The sequence below is a fragment of the Monodon monoceros genome, unplaced genomic scaffold (genome assembly GCF_005190385.1).
Source record: "Monodon monoceros isolate NGI ecotype Baffin Bay Population unplaced genomic scaffold, NGI_Narwhal_1 Super_Scaffold_21, whole genome shotgun sequence".
Lineage (NCBI taxonomy): Eukaryota > Metazoa > Chordata > Mammalia > Artiodactyla > Monodontidae > Monodon > Monodon monoceros.
In genome coordinates this window covers 89020255-89047218 of record NW_021703778.1, presented here as the reverse complement: position 1 = coordinate 89047218, position 26964 = coordinate 89020255, and the positions used below count along the sequence as shown (strand labels likewise).

General features: G+C 36.0%; 1 protein-coding gene and 1 pseudogene across 5 annotated transcripts in view; both read right to left on the bottom strand.

Moving 5' to 3' along the window:
• UBR1 (ubiquitin protein ligase E3 component n-recognin 1) overlaps positions 1-26964 on the bottom strand; it is a 168866-nt gene that overhangs the window by 47582 nt on the left and 94320 nt on the right. For all 5 annotated transcript variants that reach the window (XM_029237186.1, XM_029237188.1, XM_029237187.1 and 2 more), the window contains 11 exons: positions 26731-26832; positions 17267-17330; positions 14984-15108; positions 12673-12725; positions 11464-11566; positions 10554-10602; positions 10006-10160; positions 8391-8490; positions 7349-7458; positions 4339-4425; positions 2984-3165 (listed from right to left, as the gene is read on the bottom strand). In XM_029237186.1, coding sequence (XP_029093019.1) covers positions 2984-3165; positions 4339-4425; positions 7349-7458; positions 8391-8490; positions 10006-10160; positions 10554-10602; positions 11464-11566; positions 12673-12725; positions 14984-15108; positions 17267-17330; positions 26731-26832 — 1130 coding nt within the window. The remainder of the gene's footprint in view (positions 1-2983; positions 3166-4338; positions 4426-7348; positions 7459-8390; positions 8491-10005; positions 10161-10553; positions 10603-11463; positions 11567-12672; positions 12726-14983; positions 15109-17266; positions 17331-26730; positions 26833-26964) is intronic.
• On the bottom strand, positions 4796-5427 carry LOC114905035 (annotated as a pseudogene).

Here is a 26964-nt window from a genome sequence, read left to right as displayed (position 1 = left end):
TCATCAGTATACATGAATTACATAATACAGAATAGTATGAAGTTTTTAAAAGGTGGGTCTCAGCTAGATGTGGTACTTACTACTTTTTAGGAGGGGTTCAGCAACATGTGAGTAAAGTTAACTTTTTGGTTATCATAAGGACTAGGGGGCACTACTGCACTTCAGTGGATAAAGGGCCAGAGATGCTAAATGCCCTGCAATTCATTAGGCGTAAGAACTGCTGTCCAAATGCCAAGAATGAGGAATGCTAAGCTTGGTTTTTTCGGGTTTATTATTATTTTATTTATTTATTTATTTGGCCGCCCTGGGTCTTAGTTGCAGCATCCGGGCTCTTAGTTGCAGCATGCAGGATCTAGTTCCCTGACCAGGGATTGAACCCAGGCCCCCTCATTGTGAGCATGTTGTCTTAACCACCGGACCGCCAGGGAAGTCCCTGAGCTTGTTTTATATGTAAGAATATACATATACAGATTTCCAAGATATAATATTAAATGAAAATGGGAAACTGAAGAATGATACATGCATAATAACATTTATGCAAATAAAACAAAAGGCTGAATGACACTATATAATTTCTATGGTTACATATATTTGTATCTAATAGCACAGTAAAAATTCTTATAAGATATACATAAAACTTATAACCAGAGTATCTCTGAGGAAGGGCAGAAAGGGGTGCAGGATTTGGGCCAGTACTCAAATGGAACTTTAGCTTTATCTCTAACATTTGATTTTTAGAAGGAAAATGTGTTAATATAACTGTAATTAAAATTTTAAATGTAAATGTAATTTGTAAATGTAAATTTGTAAATGTAATGTAAATGAAAAATGTAATTACATTTAAAACATTTAAGAGAATATATTTGTGACTTTGGGATAGGAAAAGCCTTCTTAAACAAGATACAAAAAGTTAAAACTCAAAAAGACTGACAAATCTGTCTTTATCAACACTGAAAACTTTGCTATGGCTAAAATTTCATAATGTTAAATAAACAGGAACAACATATGGGAAACATGAAACAAACCTTAATATCCATAATTTTAAAGGACTTCTAGAAATCAGTAAGATAAAAGTAAAGTATCCAATAGACATGGGCAAAGGATAATAAGAGGCAATTCTCAGAAGACAAAATTTAACAGGCTAGTGAATAATTATAAGAAAAGATGCTCAACGTAGTATTAACCAATCAGGGAATTTCAGAAGGGCACAAATTTATAATTTTGATTATACCAAATATTTTCAAGTATTGATAATTTTAAGTATTGGTGAGAATGAAAGAAACAGGAACTCTTCATACACTGCTGGGAGTAGAAATTGGTGAAACTACTTTGGAGGGCAATGTGGCAGTATCTATTAACATTTTAAATAATTATGACCCAGCCCTTTCATTTATTAGATTCCACCCTTGAGAAGTACTTATAGGGTTGTGCAAGGGGGAACATACAAAAATGTTCTGACACATTTGTTTGTAATATGGGAAAATTGGGAAACAAGGGAAAAACAACTTAAATGTCCAAAATCTGATAAATAAAATATTATATATCCATACTATGGACTACTATGCAGCAGTCATAAAGAATGATGTAGAATCTACACTAAAGGTCTATCTGTATTGACATGAAAAGATTTAAAAGTCACTGAATGAAAAGGCAACCCACAGAACAAAAAAGGATGGTAAAATTTTAAAAAGCCACTAAAACACACAAAACAAGACTCATTATTATTCACGTACACATGTTTACAAATGCATAGAAAGACACCTAGAACCATAGTTATTATCACAATGGTTATCTGTGGAGAAAGATCAGGAATGCAGAGGACGGTCAAAGGAGACTTACTGTGTTATGTGAATTGTTTTCAGTGAGAACACATACACAATTTTATGTGTACAATCAATCAGGCAATAAAAATATATTATGAAAGCACTAGGGCCATTAATTAATTCTGAGTACATTTCTGCTTACATCCTCTTGTTTGAATAAATATACAGTAGTCTCTTGTTCATTACTTTCTAAATGTTATATTGTTCATAGGTAATATCAAGAGGGTTGGGACTTCTGCTTGTTGTTTAAAGTTTTGTATTAGTTTCTAGTTTTATTACTGTTGTCATCCCAGGATAGTTTACCATCATAATTTTAATCTTTAAGATATAGAGTCAGTATTCTTTGTGGTTCTTTGTTAGCATACTCAACTTCAGGATTACAGACATATTATGTAAAGTATAATGTTTACTGTCTACTGTTATTGCAGAAGCACAATTTCCTAAAAGTATCCACAACACACATTGTTTTAAGGAGCAGTGAAAGCTTGTTTTTAAAAATAAACAGAAGGGATTTTCAATATTTTAAATTGGAATGCTTTTCAAAGAACCATTATTTTGCCTCCTCCCTTTTCTCACTGTATCTAAATAACAGCCCACAAAACACTACTCTCAGAAAGTTAACAGATTTCCCCAAGAGCACAGCACAGTGTCATAGTCAGAAAACGAGGTTTACTAATTCCCATTCCAATGTGCTCTCCATGACTAAAACTATAGGCGTTGCCTTCTTTCTTTTTTAGAAAAAAGGAAAAATTAACATGGACCATCTTTTTCAAGTGAAGGTTTTTTTTTCAATCTGTAATAGCAGCAGTCATTTTTACCAGAACTCATAAAAATGATGTGGAATATATGAACTGATACATAAATGTGTACCTAAAGAAGTCCGCACGTACAAGATAACAGGAGCTGATTTCTATCTTTGCTGTTTCCATCGTCATGCCTTTTTGTGCATAAAGGTTCCCGACTAACTTCATTGTGCACTTGAACAGTTTATCAACATAAAATTACATCCAGTAAGAGGCTTCACTGTGCCCTTGCTAGCTTAAAAATAGTGTAATTTCTCTTACTTTGAAATACATTTTGAAAAAATATTATTTAAAGTGAATATGTAATTTTTCCTACAAGAAACTGGGTTGCTAATTTTTAGTTTTGCTTTATTTTACCTCTCTTCCTCCATAATGGAGTCTTCTTTCCCAGACATTTCTGACGTACTGTCATACATGAGTTTGTGAGTTTCAATAAAGTTCTTCTGTAAGGCGGACATCTGAGCCATGATCTTCTGGCGATGAAGCCTAGCAGCTTCAGCTTTTCTTTTTCGTTCTGCTTTTTCTTTATCATGAGTAATCTGGGTATTAAAAGACCAGAAAAATTAGGTAAGATCCATTGTGAAAATTTACATATACTGTTCAGTCAGGCAAAATTTCCTAGATTAAACTCAGATTCAATCTGATGACTCAAAATTAACATACAGGCTCCATCACATCTTACAATAATTGTTCCATTGGTTACTTCAATAATTTAACTTATTAAAACATTTTTTAACGTAAAATGCCAAGTATCTTAAATATCTAATAAACTGCTTTTTATATTCAATGCAGGTATATTAAGAAACAAAATTAAATGAAATAATAATTTTGAGGGCTTCCCTGGTGGCGCAGTGGTTGAGAGTCCACCTGCCAATGCAGGGGACACGGGTTCGTGCCCTGGTCTGGGAAGATCCCACATGCCACGGAGCGGCTGGGCCCGTGAGCCATGGCCGCTGAGCCTGCGCGTCTGGAGCCTGTGCTCCGCAACGGGAGAGGCCACAGCAGTGAGAGGCCCGCGTACCGCAAAAAAAAAAAAAAATAATAATAATAATTTTGAATCATTTGTCAATCATTTAACCACTGACATTTAATCAATTTAAAGCCAACTTGATGTCTAACAGTTACTACTTAACACATTGCTAAGAATGAGAACTTTAACAACATTACTGAAATGCATTGGTGTCTTTTTATTTATTTTAACTTAAGTCCAGTGTTTTTCTTTTAGGAAAGATAGTTAATAACCACAAGTAATAATATTCTAATGATTTTGAGATTAGAATCATCAAAACCTGATTCGTTATATTATGGAAATTCATAACCTAAAGATTACTGTGTTTCATTAAATCTTAGATGCACCATAATCTTGTGTTCCACTAAGAATGCTGCTGATTAAATAATAAGAAGGCATGGATTATAAGACATATTCCAATTTCAGACATTAAAATATTTCAAAAATTAATAAAATATGGTATTTTCAACAGCGCTGCACTGAACGTCAATTTCCTCTACTTTTGTGAAATATATATATTATATTGGATAAATATGTATGTCAACTACCACTAATCCCTGTGGTACAGAAACACAATGAACAATAGTAGACATCTTATATACCTTACAATAAACAGGTTCCTTCTCACAAAAAGAAGCAGCTCCCTTATACCAGTAAAGTTCAAAGACAGAGATGAACGTCATCATCATTATAATGTTATTACCTCATCATTTTTAATAGATTCTGATCCTGATGTAGTTGCTACAATTAAACAAGATTTTTCTCTTAATCGCTTCACGGTGTCAAACATCTGTGAAAAACAGATGAAATGTTAAAAAAAGATATGGTTAGATTGATCAGGAACAGAAAAATTCACTCAACTGATTTTGTCATCATGTCTCCAAATGTCTTTGACTTAAACTTAAGCTATTTATATATATTTACACACACACACACACAGAGAGAGAAATACCTGCAAATACATAATAAATAGCAATCCAGCTAAGAAGAAGGTTGGAGATAGCAAAAATCAGCTGAATCAGTCTGCAGGGGTGAGCATACCTCTGCTTTTGCTATGGAAATTTTTTAAAATTTAAAATAACATTTTTAGTGCAAAGACATATAAAGACAAAGATACAATATGGAAAGTGATACCTTTTCTTCCTGATGCCAGTCCCTCTCCCCAAAATCAACTAAATTAAAGATAATTAGTATTTCTTTTCAGGAAAAAAATCAGAATATATATTTCTTTATATTTACATATATTCTCATAAAAACCGATCCTACTATATACAGTTTCCTACTTTCCTTTTTCACTTCATCATTTATCTTTAGAGGTGTTTGCAAAACAGCTTATACAGATCTATCTTACTCTTTTTTTTGTCTGAGTTTTATGGTTTTATTGACACAAATACAACGTGCACATGAGCTGTGTACTCATTTTCTTCACTGCACAACCTGGCACAAAGATTGGTGACTCTGGTGGCCAGCTGGGCTGCTCTCTCTACAATGGCTTTACAGTTCTTGGAGGAGACATTCTGAGCAGTCTCAGTAGAGTATGATTTTTTGCATAGCAGCACTTCAAGCTCCTCAATGTTGTGGACTAGGAACTTCCGGAAGCCACTGGGCAGCATGTGCTTTGTTTTCTTGTTGCTCCCATCAAGATCTGGCCCTTGAATCTTCTGAGCACCCTACTGTCAATACCTCTGGGTTTCTGCCAGTTACACTTAATTTTGACATACTGGCCTGACTGGTGCTAGATGAACTTCTTGGTCCTCTTTTTGACAATCTTGGGCTTCATGAGGGTAGCCATGATGCCAAGTAGGAGATGGCCGCCACCTCCGCAGGCAGTGCCAAGGAAGAGCTATCTCATTCTTTTTAACAATATCAAGATTTCAGAAATAGGAGAGCACATCCATAAAACTTGTAGTATTTATATTTTGAAAGAGCCTCAGTCTTATGTGGAAAAAACTCCCACAAGGAACTTAAAACAAAACTTTATATTAACCATTTGGATAAAGTATCTAATGTTTATAAGAACAGAGATTTGTGATTTTTATATATTTTGACAATGGACTTTGGTATTGTAATGGAAAAATGAACTTTCAGGACCTGATCTCCAATTTATAGCACCAGGTCCATAGGATATAAATGTTGGACTAACTGATGGCTCAATTGACTTTTTTAAAATTGCGGTATCATTGGTTTATAACATTATACAAGTTTCATGTGTACAATGCTGTATTTCTACATCTCTATACACTACAGCATGCACACCACCTAAAACTTAGTTTCCATCCATTATGATACAGTTGACCCCCTTAGCCCATTTCACTCTCCCCCTACTCCCTTCCCTCTGGTAATCACTACTCTGTTCTCTGTATCTATGTGCTTGATTTTGTTTGGTTTGATCTGTTCATTTATTTAATTTAATTAATTTAATATTCCACATATGAGTGCAATCTATAGAATAGTTATCTACTTTACTTCTTTTGTTTTTGTTTTATATTTTAAAATGATTATATTGGTAGGTTTAAGAAAAATAGTAAATATTCATGAAATTTACTTCAAGAGAAATCTTGATAACATCATTACCTTATAGTTACATATCAAATTATATCACACTTGTTTAAGGAGTGTCTCTGATTAAGTAATAAAAAGGACTAACTGCTTGAAGTACAAATCAGTACAAAGATCCCCAATTGATGTAACCACCCTATATTCTAATTATCAACATAATATCTAGCTGATAACATAAAAATATTTTCATAAATACAGTGAGAGGAAGCTCCATAACCTTGGCTTCATGTTTCCATTTGGAGGGTTTTCCATTAAAGTAACATTCCTGACCTCTCTCCCTACCCCTCATTCACTCCTCCCCAAAGGCACTGCCATCCACCCAACAGTTCAAACTACAAATTAGGAGTCATTTTGATTTCTCTCACTTCTTCCATCTAATGTATCAGCAATTTCTATAGCTCCTACTATCACATTATACGTGAATCAGTCCAGCTTCTTGCCATCTGCTTTCTAGCTGAAGTCATGCTCATTTCTCACCAGGATTACTGCAATAATCTTCTAATGGTTACCCTATGTTTACTCTTGTCCCTATAATCCATTTACCCCTGACCTATAAGATCCTATATGACCTGGCCCCGGCTGTGCCTCTGACCTTGCTGCCTACCTTTCTCTCCCTCCCCCATTATGTTCCAGTCACACTAGCCTTCTTTCTGGCCTCCTTAGAGCTTTCGCATTGCTGTTCCCTCATTCTGGAGGACTTTTCAAGATTCTTGTAAGACTGGCTCCATGTCATTCAGTTCCAGTGTTACCACCTAAAAGAGGCCTTTTCTGATTACCCATCTGAAGTTACCCCTACTTATCTACTGAATTATTCTGATAATTTTTTTGTTTATTGTCTGTAGCTCAATGTTTGCAACATGATAGCAAGCACCTTATCTGTCTTTTTCGGAGCCTAGAAATGAGCATGGCACATAAGCAGGTACCCAATACATATTTACTGAATAATGAAACGAATAAATGTTAATTTATTAAAAAGAGCCCTCACTAAAACATAGGGAAAATAGGATTACTAACATGAAAAATTATGAGTGATCATGAAAATCAGTAGTAAATGATTTTACAATTAGAGAATATTATGGTTTAATCTTAAAGGCAAGCAGAAGATTCTTAAATATTTAAACCAAGATAATGATCAGTTTATTTTTCAGTTTTACCTGGAGTATCCATGTAATCATGTCCTTCTGGCCTTCTAACTGGGGAATTCCCTTGAGTTTTTCTAAAAGCATTTGTATATTTTGAGCATTCATGGCTGAACTTCCCAATCCTTTTTTAAAACACAATAAGTATATATCATGAATATATATCTTCATAATTATGTATAAATTATAATTTATAGTTAATGTTATTCACATTGATAACCAAAGTTTGCAGTCAATCCCTTAACTACATTAATTTTTCAATGGAAGAATCTACAATTACATGAAGCATTAAGTATTAAATTAAAGAACTTTAAAAACCGGAATTACTTTAGGTCTCTCTTGTATATGTTCCACTGGGGCTGCTAAGTGAAAACTACCCTCAATGATATATCTTTTGCCTTCCCTCTACTTGGCTCACTGTCTAAAAGTACTTACTGAGAACCAAAGCTCCCAAAAATATGGAAGGGGAAGCTGTCCTATCCATAAACTGAATAGGTTTATGATGTAGTCAAGAATCTAAAAAATAGTGTTTAAATAGAAAATGAGATGCTTTTGGCTTATTGATCTTATAAATCAATGTTCCTAGAATGTGCTCTGAAAAAACTGTCTTAATCATGTAGCGTTTAAGAAAAATCTAATCTAAACCTATCCTGCTCTTCCACATTGAAAATTGTGCAAAACAAACACATTATCATTCACTCAGACTTCCGCAATCATTTTAAATTCAGGAACATTAATATCTTCCATAGATGGGTAGCGTAAACATTATGGTTGAGATAGCAGCAAATATTTGATAATACTGAGACAAGGAATGAAAGTAAGAAACCATCAATGTATGCAGCACCCCCCTCATGCAGTAAAAGGACTGCCGTGGGGATTAAAAAACATACCTGTGTTATTGAAAATGTTAAAAACTAAAAATGCTACAAAAAGACTTAAAACAATTTCAGAGTTTTCCGTCTTAAGGACTAACAGATTAAAATCCTGTCAGAGCTAAACTTTCTGTTACAAACTGGCAAATAGCTGAAACTGTGTTGAAAATGATACTAAAACATACTTGAGGCCTTATGGTAAAAGTCAAATGTCACTTCTTCTTCGGGAGATTTTTGAAGCTGTTGCTTTTCTTCTAGTAAGCCCAATGCCAGAATATGAAACGCCTGAAAAAGGAAAGTAGGACAAGATCTTTAAAACTGTGCTTCTTCAGCTAAATACATTTTAAATGGAGGTAAAAAAATAAGCAATCTGATGGGTAAAAAATGTGCAAAGGTTATGAACAAGCAGTTCACAGAAAAAGAAATGAAATATACACATATGAAAAATGTTCAACCTTGGGAGTTGCCTGGTGGCTTAGTGGTTAGGATTCTGGGCTTCCACTGCCGTGGCCTGGGTTCAATCCCTGGTTGGGGAAGTTCCCGCAAGCCACATGGCACGGCCAAAAAAAAAGGGTTCAAGTTCACTTAAAATTAAAGAAATGTGAGTGAAACAAGATCATCTATTTTTCACCTATTAAAATGGCAAAAATTTTAGAGCTTAGTAAAATACAGAGCTGGCAAAGGTGTTAGGAAGCAGGCACTCTTCACCACACTGGTAATGGGAAAGTAAATCAGTATAGCATTTTTGGAGGCCAATTAGACAATATCTATCAAAAATGTAAAGGTACAGACCTAGTGCTAGGAATTAGTGTAACAGAGTCACTCACTTAAGTGTACAAAGATATTTGTACAACAATGTTCATTTTAGTGTTCTCTGTTATACAAAGACCTAAAAACAACCTAAATATCTATTAACAGGAGATAGTTAAATGCATCATAGATGTCCATATAATGGAATACGCAGCTATAAGCATGAGGTAGGCCTATATGCTCTAATGTGGAACGACTTTCAGATGATACAAACCTTTAGGTAGGGCGATGGAAGGCAGGAAGAGAAATTTTAACTTTTGATTTCAAATATATCTCTATGGGTTGAAATTTTTACTGCATTTATTTACCACTGTTATAAAAAAAAAGTGATATACACATAGAGTATGATAGCATTTAGAGCCTCCAGACCAATAACAGCCAAGGAAATTTAGTTGGCAGGTGATAAATAAATATCTTATTACAGCTACCAAAGGTGACATTATTAAATAACTTATCCATAACAGTATGAAGAAAAAAATAACTGCTTCCATTTAATGAGCTAATTCTCATAACAACTCTATGAAATAATTATATTTAAACCCATTTTAGCAATGGGGAAATTACTCTTTGCTCCTTAAATGGGAAGTGCGCTAACCCAAGTGAGGTAAATTCAAGCCTAAACCTGTCTTCAAATCTTTATTATACTGTCTCCTGATAATACAATGTGAAATAAAAATACAGAAAACTATGATACAATAATGACATGCCAATTTATTATTAGCAGGAACAGCCCTTTTAAAAATTTTTCTCTGCTTTTTTTTTTTAATGTAAATGATTCTCAAGAGTAAGGATCCTAAAAACTTGAGAATGTGTCACAAGGAAATCTGTGCCACATCTAAGCTGTTTTCAATGACCCTTAGGTCTCAGGTGCTCTCGTTGTGGTTCTGAATGAAGTCAGAAAGTTAGACTACCGATCTTCTCCAGACCTCCAAGAACTCTATGAAGTAGAGAAAGTATTTGAAATAGAGAAAATATTTTCGGTATACATACCATTTGGAGCATCCCTTCGGTCCACAAGTTAGAATCTGGGTCTACTGCCTGCTCAAATATGGTCCTGAGAATGTACATCATGATATCACAGTTGAGAAGGTTAACTGCTTTGCTGAAAGCAGGGCAGAATTCAGGAGGAGGAGGTGGTGGTAATGCTAAAGTGGGTAGGAGATCAATGTCAGGAGAGACAAATAGGTACAATTTTATTTGGGTTATCCTTCATGCTAAATTGCAAATGTCAGAATCATATATTACACGCAAAACAACACATGATCTTTGTTACCTTTAAAGCACTGAAAACATCAATGTCAAGGGAAATAAGTCACTATGCAAGTCACCCAAAATAAACTCCATTTGTTATAAATTTAAAATTCTATCACCACTGATGTAGGCTATATCTTAATATGTGAGCAAGAAACAAAGGGTTCTTTGCACTTCCATTAGTTGCCCATTCTCAAAAAACAACAAAAACAAAACACTATATGCTTTGCTGATACAAAATCACAGCATATAGTCAAAATGAGTCAATTCAGTGTCTCATTTTTTACCTTCATCTTTGTTTTCCTGTTTTCTCCTTTTCTTCTGCATATGTTCAGCCTATATATATTTAAAAAAAAAAGTCTATCTTAAAATACACCACTTGACAAGTATGTAACAAATGGGGTACTTTGAAGCAGGCAGGAAAGATTCACAAACCTACCAAAATACTTTATATACTGAAATATGTATTCAAATGCTACCTTATTCCAGAAACAAAATGGTTGTCCTAGGGAAAACCACTGCAAAATAGATGGGTAATAATCTTCATCACTAATTTAGTCCCCATTCTTTCAGTCAACAGTATTTACCTAGTGTCTATTATATACAGGGCATTGTACGACAAACTGGAAATTATTCATTTTATAAGGACAAAGCCAGGTATTACCTTAACTAAGTGATCTAACTTAACATCAACCCTTAATGGGACAAACAGACATTATATGTGCCTACTGATGTGATGCAATATATCACTTATGTAGTATTTTTGCCCTAAGATGTTTAACTTGAATCTACTCACAAGAATACAATCAGACATATCCAGAATATAGGATATTCTAAAAGACAACTAGCCTATACGCTACAGAAATGTCAATGTTATGAAAGACAAAAAAAGGCAAAAAGATTATTCCAAATTAAAGGAGACTATAGCAACATGACACCAAATAAAGTGCATGATCCTTGATTGAATCCTCCTACCCCTAACACAACTAAAAGAATATTTTTGGTATAATCAGGAAAATCTGAGTATTTCCTACGAACTAGATAACACTATTGATTCAATTTTAATTTCTTCGGTAAGATAATGAGCTCTAATAATGAAAACCAGTATGAAACTACAGAAAAACCAGGCAATTTTCTATGGAGTTGGAAAGCATAAAGCATTTTAGGCTCTTTACTGAAGAGGATAACTTTTCCTACCTTGCTATGTTGTGTTTTGGAGTAATGATAAAAGTACATATTGAAGTCTTTCAATGATTCATCTTTCAGCTCATAAACTCCATGTCCTGATACACCTGGTTTCCTAAAACGATAGAAAATACAGAGGTGAACTGCAGTGCTCTTGAAGTATAGAGTAAGACAAAATAAGAACCTAAAAGTTAATCTAAAAGTCAAAATCAAGAGAAGAAATCAGCCTTATCTCATTCAACTTGCTTAAACTGAAATGACAAATTTCACTTCAAGAGTAAAACTGAAAACCTACACTGTAAGCTCAAAGTCCTGGTAACAGCTAAGCTGTGTTTCATAATTATGAAATTTAAACAAATCTGAAGAAGTTCATTTTATACTATGTAGATCTTGACCCCATACCCTACCTAAATCCCTAAGGCTTCAGAAGCTAAAAACGAAGCCTGTTCAAGATTTCCTGTTCAACTACAGCTTGCATTGTCTAAGGTCAAATATAAAATGGTAGTAAGATTATCATATCTGTAGAAAATTGAATTGTAAATGAAAATATAGTGGTGAATCCTCTACAGAGAACTATAAGGAAAAGCATTAAGGCCAAAAGGAGCACACCATATTTGTTCTGCACATTAAACAGCTTTTGGTCTCTATCAAAGTGAGTGAAATACTTTATTGAACAATATTAGAGCATAAAAAAGCTACACTCTATTTTTAAGGTTATTTGAAACTAGCAATTTATCTATAAATATATTACTATAACAGTAAAATTCACTACCAGTATCAATTTTTAATTTCAAGAATTAATCCACTTAAAACCTTATTTCCATTTTTTTGTATCTCAAAGAATCGAAGGATTGCAAAATAATGTTTTAATCCTAGCAGAGAAAAGTCTAAAATTAGAATACAATATAAAAATTTAATAGAATAAACGAAGTCATGGCTTAGAATTGATGGGAAAGAGACTATCGAAAGGTTTCTTTGCTTACTTAAGTCACCTAATATCACAAATGGACATTTCTCATTCACTTGACAAAAATACTCATTTCTTCATCATACAGGTACTAAGTGCCTACAGTGTGCCCCTTGTTATCACCCATTCTGTCTGTACTTTGTTTTTGTCCTTGGGAGTTCAGGAAAGAACTTCAGAGCTTCTACAAAGTATCCCAAATACAAGAACAAAGATTGGTCTAACTTTCAGAATAAGCATAAATATTAAGTACTTACTTAAATGTGGCCACTTTGTTTATGACATTCTCTAAGCCAGTTTCATTATTTTCCTGTTGAAACAACATTTTTGTCATTTTTACCTTCATGTAATGACTTTATCTTCTCTTACTGTGAACTGAAATACACTTTCAATAGCATTCCTAAGTGTTTTATGAACAATAAAAGAAGATCAATTTCCAATATTTAAAAATTAGGTCTAAGACCAATTAACTTTGTTTTGAGGGATGACCAATTTCTTAACAGAGGTAAGATGTATGTATAAACTGCTTAAGGAAGAAATTTAATCTAAGTTTGCCCTCATATATATATACACATACAACCAGTAATTCAAAGAAATTATTATTTTCTTTATCTAGTATGTTCATCACCCACATCATTTAAGCACATGCCCATGCTGTACTAATCCCTAAAACCAAGGTAACAAAATAAATAGGATCTACAGTAAAACACATATGTAGATGTCCAAATATATTCTGGCTTCTGCAATTATAATAATTTTATTTTTTTCTGACTGGCCTGAATTTTTCCTTGAATTCGGAACTTTTTTTTGTTTCTTTTTGGACATGCCGTGCGTCATGTGGGATCTCAGTTCCCCGACCAGGGATCGAACCCATGCCCCTGCAGTGGAAGGACGGAGTCCTAACCACTGGACCACCAGGGAAGTCCCAATAAGGAATTTTTTTTTAATGAAGTCATTTAAAATCAGGATAAGGACCTAGTCAATATACTAAAGCAAATTCATAGATTCCTATAGTGTTGCAAAAATTAAATTTAGCCTCCTTTAAAAACGTACTTGAGATAAGCAGTGAAAACTTAGGGTAGACACTAAAGCTTTTTTTTTTTTTGCAAAATACGGAATGTATATCATTATTGGTATGTGAAATTATTTTAGGTGGCACACAGTTATATATTTTTAAATTTCTGAATATTCATTTATCTTGACATGTATTAGGAAAAAATTAATCTAGAATGTTAAACCTACTATTTCATTGTAATATTGCTTAGAAAGATGCTAAGGAAAAATGTAAGTTGATTTTAAAATGTATTAATAAGGGACTTCCCTGGTGGCACAGTGGTTAAGAATCTGCCTGTCAATGCAGGGGACGTGGGTTTAATCCCTGGTCCGGGAAGATCCCCCATGCCGTGGAGCCACTAAGCCCGTGCGTCACAGCTACTGAGCCCGTGAGCCACAACTACTGAGCCTGCACGCCACAACTACTGAAGCCCGTGTGCCTAGAGACTGTGTTCCGCAACAAGAGAAGCCACCACAATGAGAAGGCTGCGCACTGCAACGAAGAGTAGCCCCCGCTAGCTGCAACTAGAGAAAGCCCGCGCACAGCAACAAAGACCCAACACAGCCAAAAATAATAATAAATAAATAAACTGTATTAATAATTATAAAATTGGTAGACAGATGTGCAAATATTATGAAGGTGATATGCCAAATGGTTAAAGTTTGAGAATCAGTTAACAATGAAATTGGAAAAAGATACAGGTATGTTGGAAGAAAAATGACCAACAGTCAAAGCTTACCTCCATTCTACTTCTCTGGATAGCCTTGATAGTACAGGTAAATCTAATCTCTTTTAAGAATCATTGTTCTAATTCAAAATTAAATCTCGGAGTGAAAAATATGACTCATAATCTTTAGGATTACTGCTTCAATATCAGCAATACTGAACATAAATATCACCTGTGTCGGCCATGAGACTGCACCCTGCAGACCTCCAGCTAGAGAACAGAGATACTAATGCAGGCACACTCTGGGAGACATGGGAAGGCAACAAGCCTTGATTAGACTACCCAGCACTCTAGGACAGTCCTACCTAACGTTCCTTCCCTCTTTCCTTCACCTGGAGTCAGATTTGCACCACAGTATGATGGCTCCCCCAGCCTTTCCCAGCTTCCTCACCATTTCTCTCATAGTCATTGTTCCTAATTAAATCTTAAATCTTTTGTCTTGACATCTGCTTCTCAGAAGACCCAGACTAACACACCACCCAAATAGTCTCAGCATTTCAGGAAGTCCCCTTTTCCTCTGGAGAAAATTTGTTAAAGTAAAACAAAAAAGCAAAGAGTTTCCTGCTCTAAAATGTTTTCTAAACAGTCAGAATGTCTCTAAAATGTTTCCTAATGCCCAAAAGCCCAGAATTAAAGTTTATACCACAAAAAAATTAATGGTGAGAGTTTTATATCTGAAAATTTCCTAAACAGATTTTCCTAAAACTTCGAGTGGCTTCCAATTAAAGAAAAAGAAAAAACTATCCCATCTTGAGGTGAATGGAGTGAAAAACAAAACTGGACTTACATTCTCAGGTAAATTTTTGGCAATGGCACTGTGTGGCATGGGTTCAATACAAAGCAAGTGAATAATTTCTCTCATTGTGACCTCTTCTTTGGTCACATTTCCCACTCCAGGGACATAACGCTCTCCTAATACAAACAATGAAAAGAAAAAGTAAAACAATTAATTGCTTTCCATTTAAATGTCTTCCCATCAAGAACACTGCATTAAATCAAATCTATGAGATAGTAACCAATAATTATTTGGACATGTTCCTAAATCTGAACAAGAGTCTCTTTGCTAAAAGAGGAAGAAAAATGAAGAGATCTGAAGAACACAGGCCTTCTCTTAAACACACACACACATATACATACACATACTCACACATTATAAACAAGGCCCCTCGATTAAATTAGCATGGTCTCTAACCCAGAAAACAAGGAAGATAGCATTGAATAAGTAGTGGCCATCATGGAACAATAGCTTTTCTTTCAAGATTTCCTCAATGTTGTCTCTACTTGTTATTTAAGAAAGAACAAAGTGAAAACTGAAAAACAAAATACTTAAAAATATCTCTATGGGTTAAATGACAAAATAGTAATATATATCAGGAATGGATGGTGTTGCTAACATGCCCACATGATCAGGTTTCCACTTTTCATCTCGATAAACTGCCAAATGGGGAGAGAAAATAGCTAAATTAACTACGGGAACTTCACTGGTGTCAACAGCATCTAATCCCCAATGCTTCAAGAAGGCTTAAAATATTTGACCTTATGTCACCACTGATTTTCAATACTACAACATGAGTACAAAGTCCTGTGATATCTATAAGAGGGTTATTAGAAGACAGGAATTTTTTGCCTAAGAGATTTGATGAATTCTACAAATTAGCCAAAGAATGACATTTTGTTAATTTAATTCACTTCCAACAGACTCACTCCTCTTCAAACACTGTAATTTTCAATTGTTTTCCACCAAAACAGTACCCTCTATAAGTTTCGTGCTAGAAAGAACCTTAGAGATCATGTAGATTACTTTCACGTTTTACAAATCAAGAATTTGAGACCCTAAAAATGTAAATGGCACACTCTTCATAGTTTATAGCGAGGTCAACTCTAGATCTTCTGATTCCTAATCCAAATCTTTTGCTACTTCTTAATGTTTTCTTAATTAATATAATCAGAGATTATATTAATCTTAATATGATCAGAGATTTTACACAAACACACACACCTTTAAAAATGATGACTCCTAAAGGTAATAAACTTATACTCAGGAATGCAGCAAATATTAACTAAAAATCAAATCACATAGAAGGAAATACCCAATGAATTTGGGTAAACAAAATAACAGCAAAATAATAGTAGCAATAATAAAATAGTAAAATATAAAACAGCAAAAATATATTAGCAATTTTAATATATAGCATTAATAAGCAGTATTAGAAATTCTTCATATAGTATTCCAAGAACAAACACAAAAATTCCCCTCAAGTCTTTGTAATTTAATAAAGTATGTCACCAACTTAAAAATCTTCTACACATTTTTAATTTGTCCATTTTTTTCAGCAGTTTCCTATGGAATACTCTGGAGTTATTCCAGAAGAGTTAGTGCCTGGAAGATTTAGCAATCTCACTTAGCAATGACGGTTTATCACACTTCCTGCTGAGACAAGCAGCTAGCCCAGCAACTAGCTCCCTGATAAACAAATAAAATGAACCCAGGTTTTCAGATTTGACTAATGGCTAGAAACCTCACTAGGAAGTATTAATACAAAGCAGTGTCTCCTGCAGTACAGTAAGAAATAAGAACCAGAATGAGAAGTCAAAAACTTTTACTTAGCTGGTAAGATCAACAGAGACTATAATATAGAATATACAAAAGTAGAAGTATGGCCAATATTTGCACAAAGTAATTTAACAGAATGACTTGATGAAAATATATCTTACTTAGACGAATGTTACATTGAAATTATATATATATATATATATATATACACACACACACACATAAAATTTTTAGCACTCGACATAGTTATTTTACATTTACTTTTCTAACTAGGATAATTATATCCCAGATCTCTACAAACAAGTCCAAACAATTACAAATCAGGTATTGAAAAATGAAGATGTAATAGCTGTGTTTTTTAAAAGGTGAGTTCCTAAACATATCAATCACATTAGTCACATTATCTCTAATATTCTCTGCTGTATTTGGGAGAAGAACAAAATAACTTACAGTTCTTATTAATGTTCTCTCTAAAAAGTAACTCATGTTCTATTTCAAAACATGTTTTAATCTTACCCACAATATAGATGAGGACTTGAAGCATTTCTTCTATTAAGGTATTATATTGTTTAATCAAATCCTATAGAATTGTAAAAGAAAAAATTAGTTACTTAAGAACCAAAAACCTCCATAAAACATACATTTTTTTCTGGATCAGATAGTCCAACTGATCCAGTATTTTCTTTTGGACCACAGCAACAGAGAATTATGACGTGAATAATTCCCTTTTTTGACATCAAATTCAACAAGGTTCACAATACTTGGCACGAAGTAAGAACTCAATAACAATTGTTAAATATTATTACTGTTTTTATTATCATTATTTCCCATCTAGTCTTCAGTCAACAAAAGAATTCTAATTAACTTTTCCTCTATTATTGGCTTCCTTCTTATCTGGGTTGGTGAGACAGTGTCTTCAAATAGGTAACTAACAGTTATGGTGAGAGTTCCCTTCCCTAACACACCTGTTATTTAAATACTACAGTAAATGAGATATTCATTTTCACTGAGTATAAAAACGTGACTAAAAACTAGCTTTGTATTTTATAGCCTATCCTTTGGTCTGTTGCAAGTGACTTCTAATTTGAAGAATAAAATAATGTAATTCATAAATTCAAAGTAGTCAAAGGTTACTTTATAAACTGGTATCAAGTATTAAAACAATGAAGATGTCACAAAACTCCAGAGACAAAATATAAACCATAAAAAATTTATTGATAACAAATACAAGTAAAGAATTAATATCTTTACTAAATAAGGAACTTTTACAAAAAACAGGAAAAGGGTGAAGGACAGGAACAGATAATTCACTACCAAAAAGGAAAAAAAAGGTCAATAATCATGAAAACATGGTCAACCTCACTGATAATTAAAGAACTGCAAATGAAAATTAAACACCATCTTTCATGTATTAGACCAACAAAGATTAAAAATATCAGTACCATTACAGATGTACATACTGCTAGAGAGAGCTTAAATTGGAGTTACTTTTCTGAGAGCAATTTGACAATATGTATTCAGAGTCATAAGAAAGAGTATACTGTATTCTTCAGCAAATCCACTTCGAAGAATTTATCGTAACAAAATAATTAGGCAAGTGTTTAAACCTTGAGGTGCAGAGACGTTTATATGAGCAAAAAACTTGAAAAGCCTCTTCAGCAATAGGGGACTAAAGTATAATGCATTCATATACTGCAATACTACACAGCAATTAAAAATTATGATGTAAAAAAAAGATGAGGTTCTTGCATACTTAGTGACAAGAAAAAACCTATCACAATATTTCATTAAGCACAGGAAGCATATTACAAAAATAGTACATATAGGGCTTCCCTGGTGGCGCAGTGGCTGAGAGTCCGCCTGCCGATGCAGGGGACACGCGTTCGTACCCCGGTCCGGGAAGATCCCACATGCTGTGGAGCGGCTTCGCCCGTGAGCCATGGCCTATGAGCCTGCGCATCCGGAGCCTGTGCTCCGCAACGGGAGAGGCCACAACAGTGAGAGGCCCGCGTACCACAAAAAAAAAAAAAAAATAGTACATATAAAAGATTCAATTTTTCCTTTAAGAACAAATAAGATGGACGAGGGGAAGATGGCAGAAGAGTAAGACGCGGAGATCACCTTCCTCCCCACAGATACACCAGAAATACATCTACACGTGGAACAACTACTACAGAACACCTACTGAGCACTGGCAGACCTCAGACCTCCCAAAGGCAAGAAACTCCCCACGTACCTGGGTAGGGCAAAAGAAAAAACAGAGACAAAAGAATAGGGACGGGACCTGCACCAGTGGGAGAGAGCTGTGAAGGAGGAAAGGTTTCCACACACTAGGAAGCCCCTTTGCGGGCGGAGACTGCGGGTGGCGGAGAGGGGGCGCTTCGAAGCCGCGGAGGAGAGCGCAGCCACAGGGGTGCGGAGGGCAAAGCGGAGAGATTCCCGCACAGAGGATCGGTGCCGACCGGCACTCAACAGCCTGAGAGGCTTGTCTGCTCACCCGCTGGGGCAGGCGGGTCTGGGAGCTGAGGCTCGGGCCTCGCTCGGAGTGCCGTCGGGAGAGGACTGGGGTTGGCAGCGTGAACACAGCCTGAAGGGGTTAGTGCACCACGGCTAGCCGGGAGGGAGTCCAGGAAAAGGTCTGGAGCTGCCGAAGAGGCAAGAGACTTTTTCTTCCCTCTTTGTTTCCTGGTGCGCGAGGAGAGGGGATTACCAGCGCTGCTTAAAGGAGCTCCAGAGACAGGCACGAGCCGCGGCTCAAAGCGCGGACCCCAGAGACGGGCAGGAGACGCTAACGCTGCTGCTACCGCCAGCAAGAAGCCTGTGTGCGAGCACAGGTCACTATCCACACCTCCCTTCCGGGGAGCCTGTGCAGCCCGCCACTGCCAGGTTCCCGGGATCCAGGGACAACTTCCCCGGGAGAACGCAGAGCGAGCCTCAGGCTGGTGCAACGTCACGCCGGCCTCTGCCGCCGCAGGCTCACCCCGCACTCCGTGCCCCTCCCTCCCCCTGGCCTGAGTGAGCCAGAGACCCCGAATCAGCGGCTCCTTTAACCCCGTCCTGTCTGAGCAAAAAACAGACACCCTTCTGCGACCTACACGCAGAGGCGGGGCCAAATCCAAAGCTGAGCCCCTGGGAGCTGTGAGAACAAAGAAGAGAAAGGGAAGTCTCTCCCAGCAGCCTCAGAAGCAGTGGATTAAAGCTCCACAATCAACTTGATGTACCCTGCATCTGTGGAATACATGAATAGACTACGAATCATCCCAAATTGAGGAGGTGGACTTTGAGAGCAAGATTTAGGATTTTTTCCCATTTTCCTCTTTTTGTGAGTGTGTATGTGTATGCTTCTCTGTGAGATTTTGTCTGTATAGCTTTGCTTCCACCATTTGTCCTAGGGTTCTATCCATCCGTTTTTTATTTTTAATTTTTTTTCTTAATAATTATTTTTGATTTTAATAACTTTATTTTATTTTACTTTATCTTCCTTCCTTCCTTCCTTCCTTCCTTCCTTCCTTCCTTCCTTCCTTCCTTCTTTCTTTCCCTCCCTCCCTCCCTCCTTTAGATGATGAATCATGCCAAATTGAGGAGGTGGACTTTGAGAGCAAGATTTATGATTTTTTTCCCCTTTTCCTCTTTTTGTGAGTGTGTATGTGTATGCTTCTGTATGAGATTTTGTCTGTATAGCTTTGCTTCCACCATTTGTCCTAAGGTTCTATCTGTCTGTTTTTTTCCTTAATAATTATTTTTAATTTAATAACTTTATTGTATTTAACTTTTGTTTTCTTTCTCTCTTTTTCCCTTCCTTCCCTCCTTCCTTCCTTCCTTCCTCCCACCGTCCCTCCCTCCTTCCCTCCCTCCCTCCCTCCTTTCTTTCTTTCCTTCTTTTCTTCTTTCTTCCTTCCTTCCTTCCTTCCTACTTCTACTAATTCTTTCTCTCTACTTTTTCTCCCTTTTATTTTGAGCCATGTGGATAAAAGGCTCTTGGTGCTTCACCCAGGAGTCAGTGCTGTGCCTCTGAGGTGGGAGAGCCAACTTCAGGACACTGGTCAACAAGAGACCTCGCAGCTCCACATAATATCAAACGGCGAAAATCTCCCAGAGATCTCCATCTCAACGCCAGCACCCAGCGTCACTCAATGACCAGCAAGCTACAGTGCTGGACACCCTATGGCAAACAACTAGCAATACAGGAACACAACCCTACCCATTAGCAGAGAGGCTGCCTAAAATCATAATAAGTCCACAGACACCCCAAAACACACCATAGGTGTGGACCTGCCCACCAGAGACATAAGATCCAGCCTCACCCACCAGAACACAGGCACTAGTCCCCTCAACCAGGAAGCCTACACAACCCACTGAAACAACCTTAGCCACTGGGGACAGACACCAAAAACAATGGGAACTACGAACCTGCAGCCTGCAAAAAGGAGACAGTAAGATAAACAAAACACAGTAAGATAAGCAAAATGAGAAGACAGAAAAACACACCGCAGATGAAGGAGCGAGATAAAAACCCACCAAACCTAACAAATGAAGAGGAAATAGGCAGTCTACCTGAAAAAGAATTCAGAATAATGATACTAAAGATGATCCAAAATCTTGGAAACAGAATAGACAAAATGCAAGAAACATTTAACAAGGACCTAGAAGAACTAAAGATGAAACAAGCAATGATTAACAACACAATAAATGAAATGAAAAATACTCTAGATGGGATCAATAGCAGAATAACTGAGGGAGAAGAACGGATAAGCGACCTGGAAGATAAAATAGTGGAAATAACTACTGCAGAGCAGAATAAAGAAAAAAGAATGAAAAGAACTGAGGACAGTCTCAGAGACCTCTGGGACAACATTAAATGCACCAACATTCGAATTATAGGGGTTCCAGAAGAAGAAGAGAAAAAGAAAGGGACTGAGAAAATATTTGAAGAGATTATAGTGGAAAACTTCCCTAATATGGGAAAGGAAATAGTTAATCAAGTCCAGGAAGCACAGAGAGTCCCACACAGGATAAATCCAAGGAGAAATATGCCAAGACACATATTAATCAAACTGTCAAAAATTAAATGCAAAGAAAGCATATTAAAAGCAGCAAGGGAAAAATAACACACAAGGGAATCCCCATAAGGTTAACAGCTGATCTTTTAGCAGAAACTCTGCAAGCCAGAATGGACTGGCAGGACATATTTAAAGTGATGAAGAAGAAAAACCTGCAACCAAGATTACTCTACCCAGCAAGGATCTCATTCAGATTTGATGAAGAAATTAAAACCTTTACAGACAAGCAAAAACTGAGAGAGTTCAGCACCACCAAACCAGCTTTACAACAAATGCTAAAGGAAATTCTCTAGGCAAGAAACACAAGAGAAGGAAAAGACCTACAATAACAAACGCAAAACAATTAAGAAAATGGGAATAGGAACATACATATCGATAATTACCTTAAATGTAAATGGACTAAATGCTCCCACCAAAAGACACAGATTGGCTAAATGGATACACAAACAAGACCCAGATATATGCTGTCTACTAGAGACCCACTTCAGACCTAGAGACACATACAGACTGAAAGTGACGGGATGGAAAAAGATATTCCATGCAAATGGAAACCAAAAGAAAGCTGGAGTAGCAATTCTCATATCGGACAAAATAGACTTTAAAATAAAGACTATTAGAAGAGACAAAGAAGGACACTACATAATGATCAAGGGATCGACCCAAGAAGAAGATATAACAATTGTAAATATTTATGCACCCAACATAGGAGCACCTCAATACATAAGGCAAATACTAACAGCCATAAAAGGGGAAATCGATAGTAACACATTCATAGTAGGGGACTTTAACACCCCACTTTCACCAATGGACAGATCATCCAAAATGAAAATAAATAAGGGAACACAAGCTTTAAATGATACATTAAAAAAGATGGACTTAATTGATATTTATAGGACACTCCATCCAAAAACAACAGAATACACATTTTTATCAAGTGCTCATGGAACATTCTCCAGGATAGATCATATCTTGGGTCACAAATGAAGCCTTGGTAAATTTAAGAAAATTGAAATTGTATCAAGTATCTTTTCTGACCACAGTGCTATGAGACTAGATGTCAATTACAGGAAAAGATCTGTAAAAAGTACAAACACATGGAGGCTAAACAATACACTACTTAATAACCAAGTGATCACTGAAGAAATCAAAGAGGAAATAAAAAAATACCTAGAAACAAATGACAATGGAGACATGACGACCCAAAACCTATGGGATGCAGCAAAAGCAGTTCTAAGAGGGAAGTTTTTAGCAATATAAGCCCACCTTAAGAAACAGGAAACATCTCGAATAAACAACCTAACCTTGCACCTAAAGCAATTAGAGAAAGAAGAACAAAAAAAACCCTAAGTTAGCAGAAGGAAAGATATCATAAAAATCAGATCAGAAATAAATGAAAAAAGATAGCAAACATCAATAAAACTAAAAGCTGGTTCTTTGAGAAGATAAACAAAATAGATAAACCATTAGCCAGACTCATCAAGAAAAAAACGGAGAAGACTCAAATCAATAGAATTAGAAATGAAAAAGGAGAAGTAACAAATGACACTGCAGAAATACAAAAGATCATGAGAGATTACTACAAGCAACTCTATGCCAATACAATGGACAACCTGGAAGAAATGGACCAATTCTTAGAAATGCACAACCTGCCAAGACTGAATCAGGAAGAAACAGAAAATATGAACAGACCAATCACAAGCACTGAAATTGAAACTGTGATTAAAAATCTTCCAACAAACAAAAGCCCAGGACCAGATGGCTTCACAGGCGAATTCTATCAAACATTTAGAGAAGACCTAACACCTATCCTTCTCAAACTCTTCCAAAATATAGCAGAGGAAGGAACACTCCCAAATTCATTCTACAAGGCCACCATCATCTTGATACCAAAACCAGACAAGGGTGTCACAAAGAAAGAAAACTACAGGCCAATATCACGGATGAACATAGATGCAAAAATCCTGAACAAAATACTAGCAAACAGAATCCAACAGCTCATTAAAAGGATCATACACCATGATCAAGTGGGGTTTATTCCAGGAATGCAAGGATTCTTCAATATACACAAATCAATCAATGTGATAAACCATATTAACAAACTGAAGGAGAAAAACCATATGATCATCTCAATAGATGCAGAGAAAGCTTTTGACAAAATTCAACACCCATTTATGTTAAAAACCCTGCAGAAAGTAGGCATAGAGGGAACTACCCTCAACATAATAAAGGCCATATATAACAAACCCACAGCCAACATCATCCTCAATGATGAAAAACTGAAAGCATTTCCACTAAGATCAGGAACAAGACAAGGTTGCCCACTCTCACCACTCTTACTCAACATAGTTTTGGAAGTTTTAGCCACAGCAGTCAGAGAAGAAAAAGAAATAAAAGGAATCAAAATTGGAAAAGAAGAAGTAAAGCTGTCACTGTTTGCAGATGACATGATACTATATATAGAGAACCCTAAAGATGCTACCAGAAAACTACTAGAGCTAATCAATGAATTTGGTAAAGTTGCAGGATACAAAATTAATGCACAGAAATCTCTGGCATTCCTATACACTAATGATGAAAAATCTGAAAGTGAAATCAAGAAAACACTCCCATTTACCAATGCAACAAAAAGAATAAAATATCTATGAATAAACCTACCTAAGGAGACAAAAGACCTGTATGCATAAAATTATAAAACACGGATGAAAGAAATGAAAGATGATACAAACAGATGGAGAGATATACCATGTTCTTGGATTGGAAGAATCAACATTGTGAAAATGACTCTACTACCCAAAGCAATCTACAGATTCAATGCAATCCCTATCAAACTACCACTGGCATTTTTCACAGAACTAGAACAAAAAATTTCACAATTTGTATGGAAACACAAAAGACCCCGAATAGCCAAAGCAATCTTGAGAACGAAAAACGGAACTGGAGGAATCAGGCTCCCTGACTTCAGACTATACTACAAAGCTACAGTAATCAAGACAGTATGGTACTGGCACAAAAACAGAAAGATAGATCAATGGAACAGTATAGAAAGCCCAGAGATAAACCCACGCACATATGGTCACCTTATCTTTGATAAAGGAGGCAGGAATGTACAGTGGAGAAAGGACAGCCTCTTCAATACGTGGTGCTGGGAAAACTGGACAGGTACATGTAAAAGAATGAAATTAGAACACTCCCTAACACCATACATAAAAATAAACTCAAAATGGATTAAAGACCTAAATGTAAGGCCAAACACTATCAAACTCTTGGAGGAAAACACAGGCAGAACACTCTATGACATAAAACACAGCAAGATTCTTTCTTGACCCACCTCCTAGAGAAATGGAAATAAAATCAAATGGGACAAATGGGACCTAATGAAACTTCAAAGCTTTTGCACAGCAAAGGAAACCATAAACAAGATGAAAAGACAACCCTCAGAACGGGAGAAAAGATTTGCAAATGAAGCAGCTGACAAAGGATTAATTTCCAAAATTTACAAGCAGCTCATGCAGCTCAATAACAAAAAAACAAACAACCCAATCCAAAAATGGGCAGAAGATCTAAACAGACATTTCTCCAAAGAAAATATACAGACTGCCAACAAACACATGAAAGAATGCTCAACGGCATTAATCATTAGAGAAATGCAAATCAAAACTACAATAAGATATCATCTCACACCAGTCAGAATGGCCATCATCAAACAATCTAGAAACAATAAATGCTGGAGAGGGTGTGGAGAAAAGGGAACACTCTTGCACTGCTGGTGGGAATGTGAATTGGTACAGCCACTGTGGAGAACAGTATGGAGGTTCCTTAAAAAACTACAAATAGAACTACCACATGACCCAGCAATCCCACTACTGGGCATATACCCTGAGAAAACCAAAATTCAAAAAGAGTCATGTACCAAAATGTTCATTGCAGCTCTATTTACAATAGCCCGGATATGGAAACAACCTAAGTGTCCACCATCGGATGAATGGATAAAGAAGATGTGGCACATATATACAATGGAATATTACTCAGCCATAAAAAGAAACGAAATTGAGCTATTTGTAATGAGGTGGATAGACCCAGAGTCTGTCATACAGAGTGAAGTAAGTCAGAAAGAGAAAGACAAATACCGTATGCTAATACATATATATGGAATTTAAGAGAAAAAAAATGTCATGAAGAACCTAGGGGTAAGACAGGAATAAAGACACAGACCTACTAGAGAACGGACTTGAGAATATGGGGAGGGGGAAGGGTAAGCTGTGACAAAGCGAGAGAGAGGCATGGACATATATACACTAACTAACGTAAGGTAGATAGCTAGTGGGAAGCAGCCGCATAGCACAGGGAGATCAGCTGGGTGCTTTGTGACCGCATGGAGGGGTGGGATAGGGAGGGTGGGAGGGAGGGAGATGCAAGAGGGAAGAGATATGGGAACATATGTATATGTATAACTGATTCACTTTGTTATAAAGCAGAAACTAACACACAATTAAGCAATTATACCCCAATAAAGATGTTAAAAAAAAAAAAAAAGACACCAAAACTTTAAAAGTGATCATTTCTAGGAGGCAGAGTTTCATGTGATTTTTCTTCTCCTTTTTGTTAATCTATACACAGTCATCACTCAGTATCTGCAGGGGACTGGTTCTAGGACCCCTGCAGATACCAAAATCCACAGATGCTCAAGTCCCTTATATAAAATGGCTAGTACAGTTGGGATTCTGTATCCATGGATATGGAGGGCCAACTATATTCTAATTTTTATAGAGTAAAAAGAATATATGTGTGTATATGTATGTTTTACATATGTGCCTGATTTCTGGAGATATACATAAATAAATAAAAATCTTAAATATGATTAAAATTTTTAAAATAATATTTCCTTTGGAATTAATTTACTTATCAGTTTCTGTCACTTACCTGGTCTTTTGTGGATATGGTCTTGTTAAAAGCATCAGCAAGTTCATACCTCTGAAGTACCAGTAATAAGAATTTGTTGGGATCCATTAAAGATGCACCAATCTGTGAAAGAAATCAAGTACCACAGTTCTCATGTATTCAATGGAGAAACATTTTGTCTCCAGTAGGACTGTGAGAAAAAATTATAAGGTAAATCTGCAGAAGATAATGCAGTAGTCCCTTCTGCTTCTATGA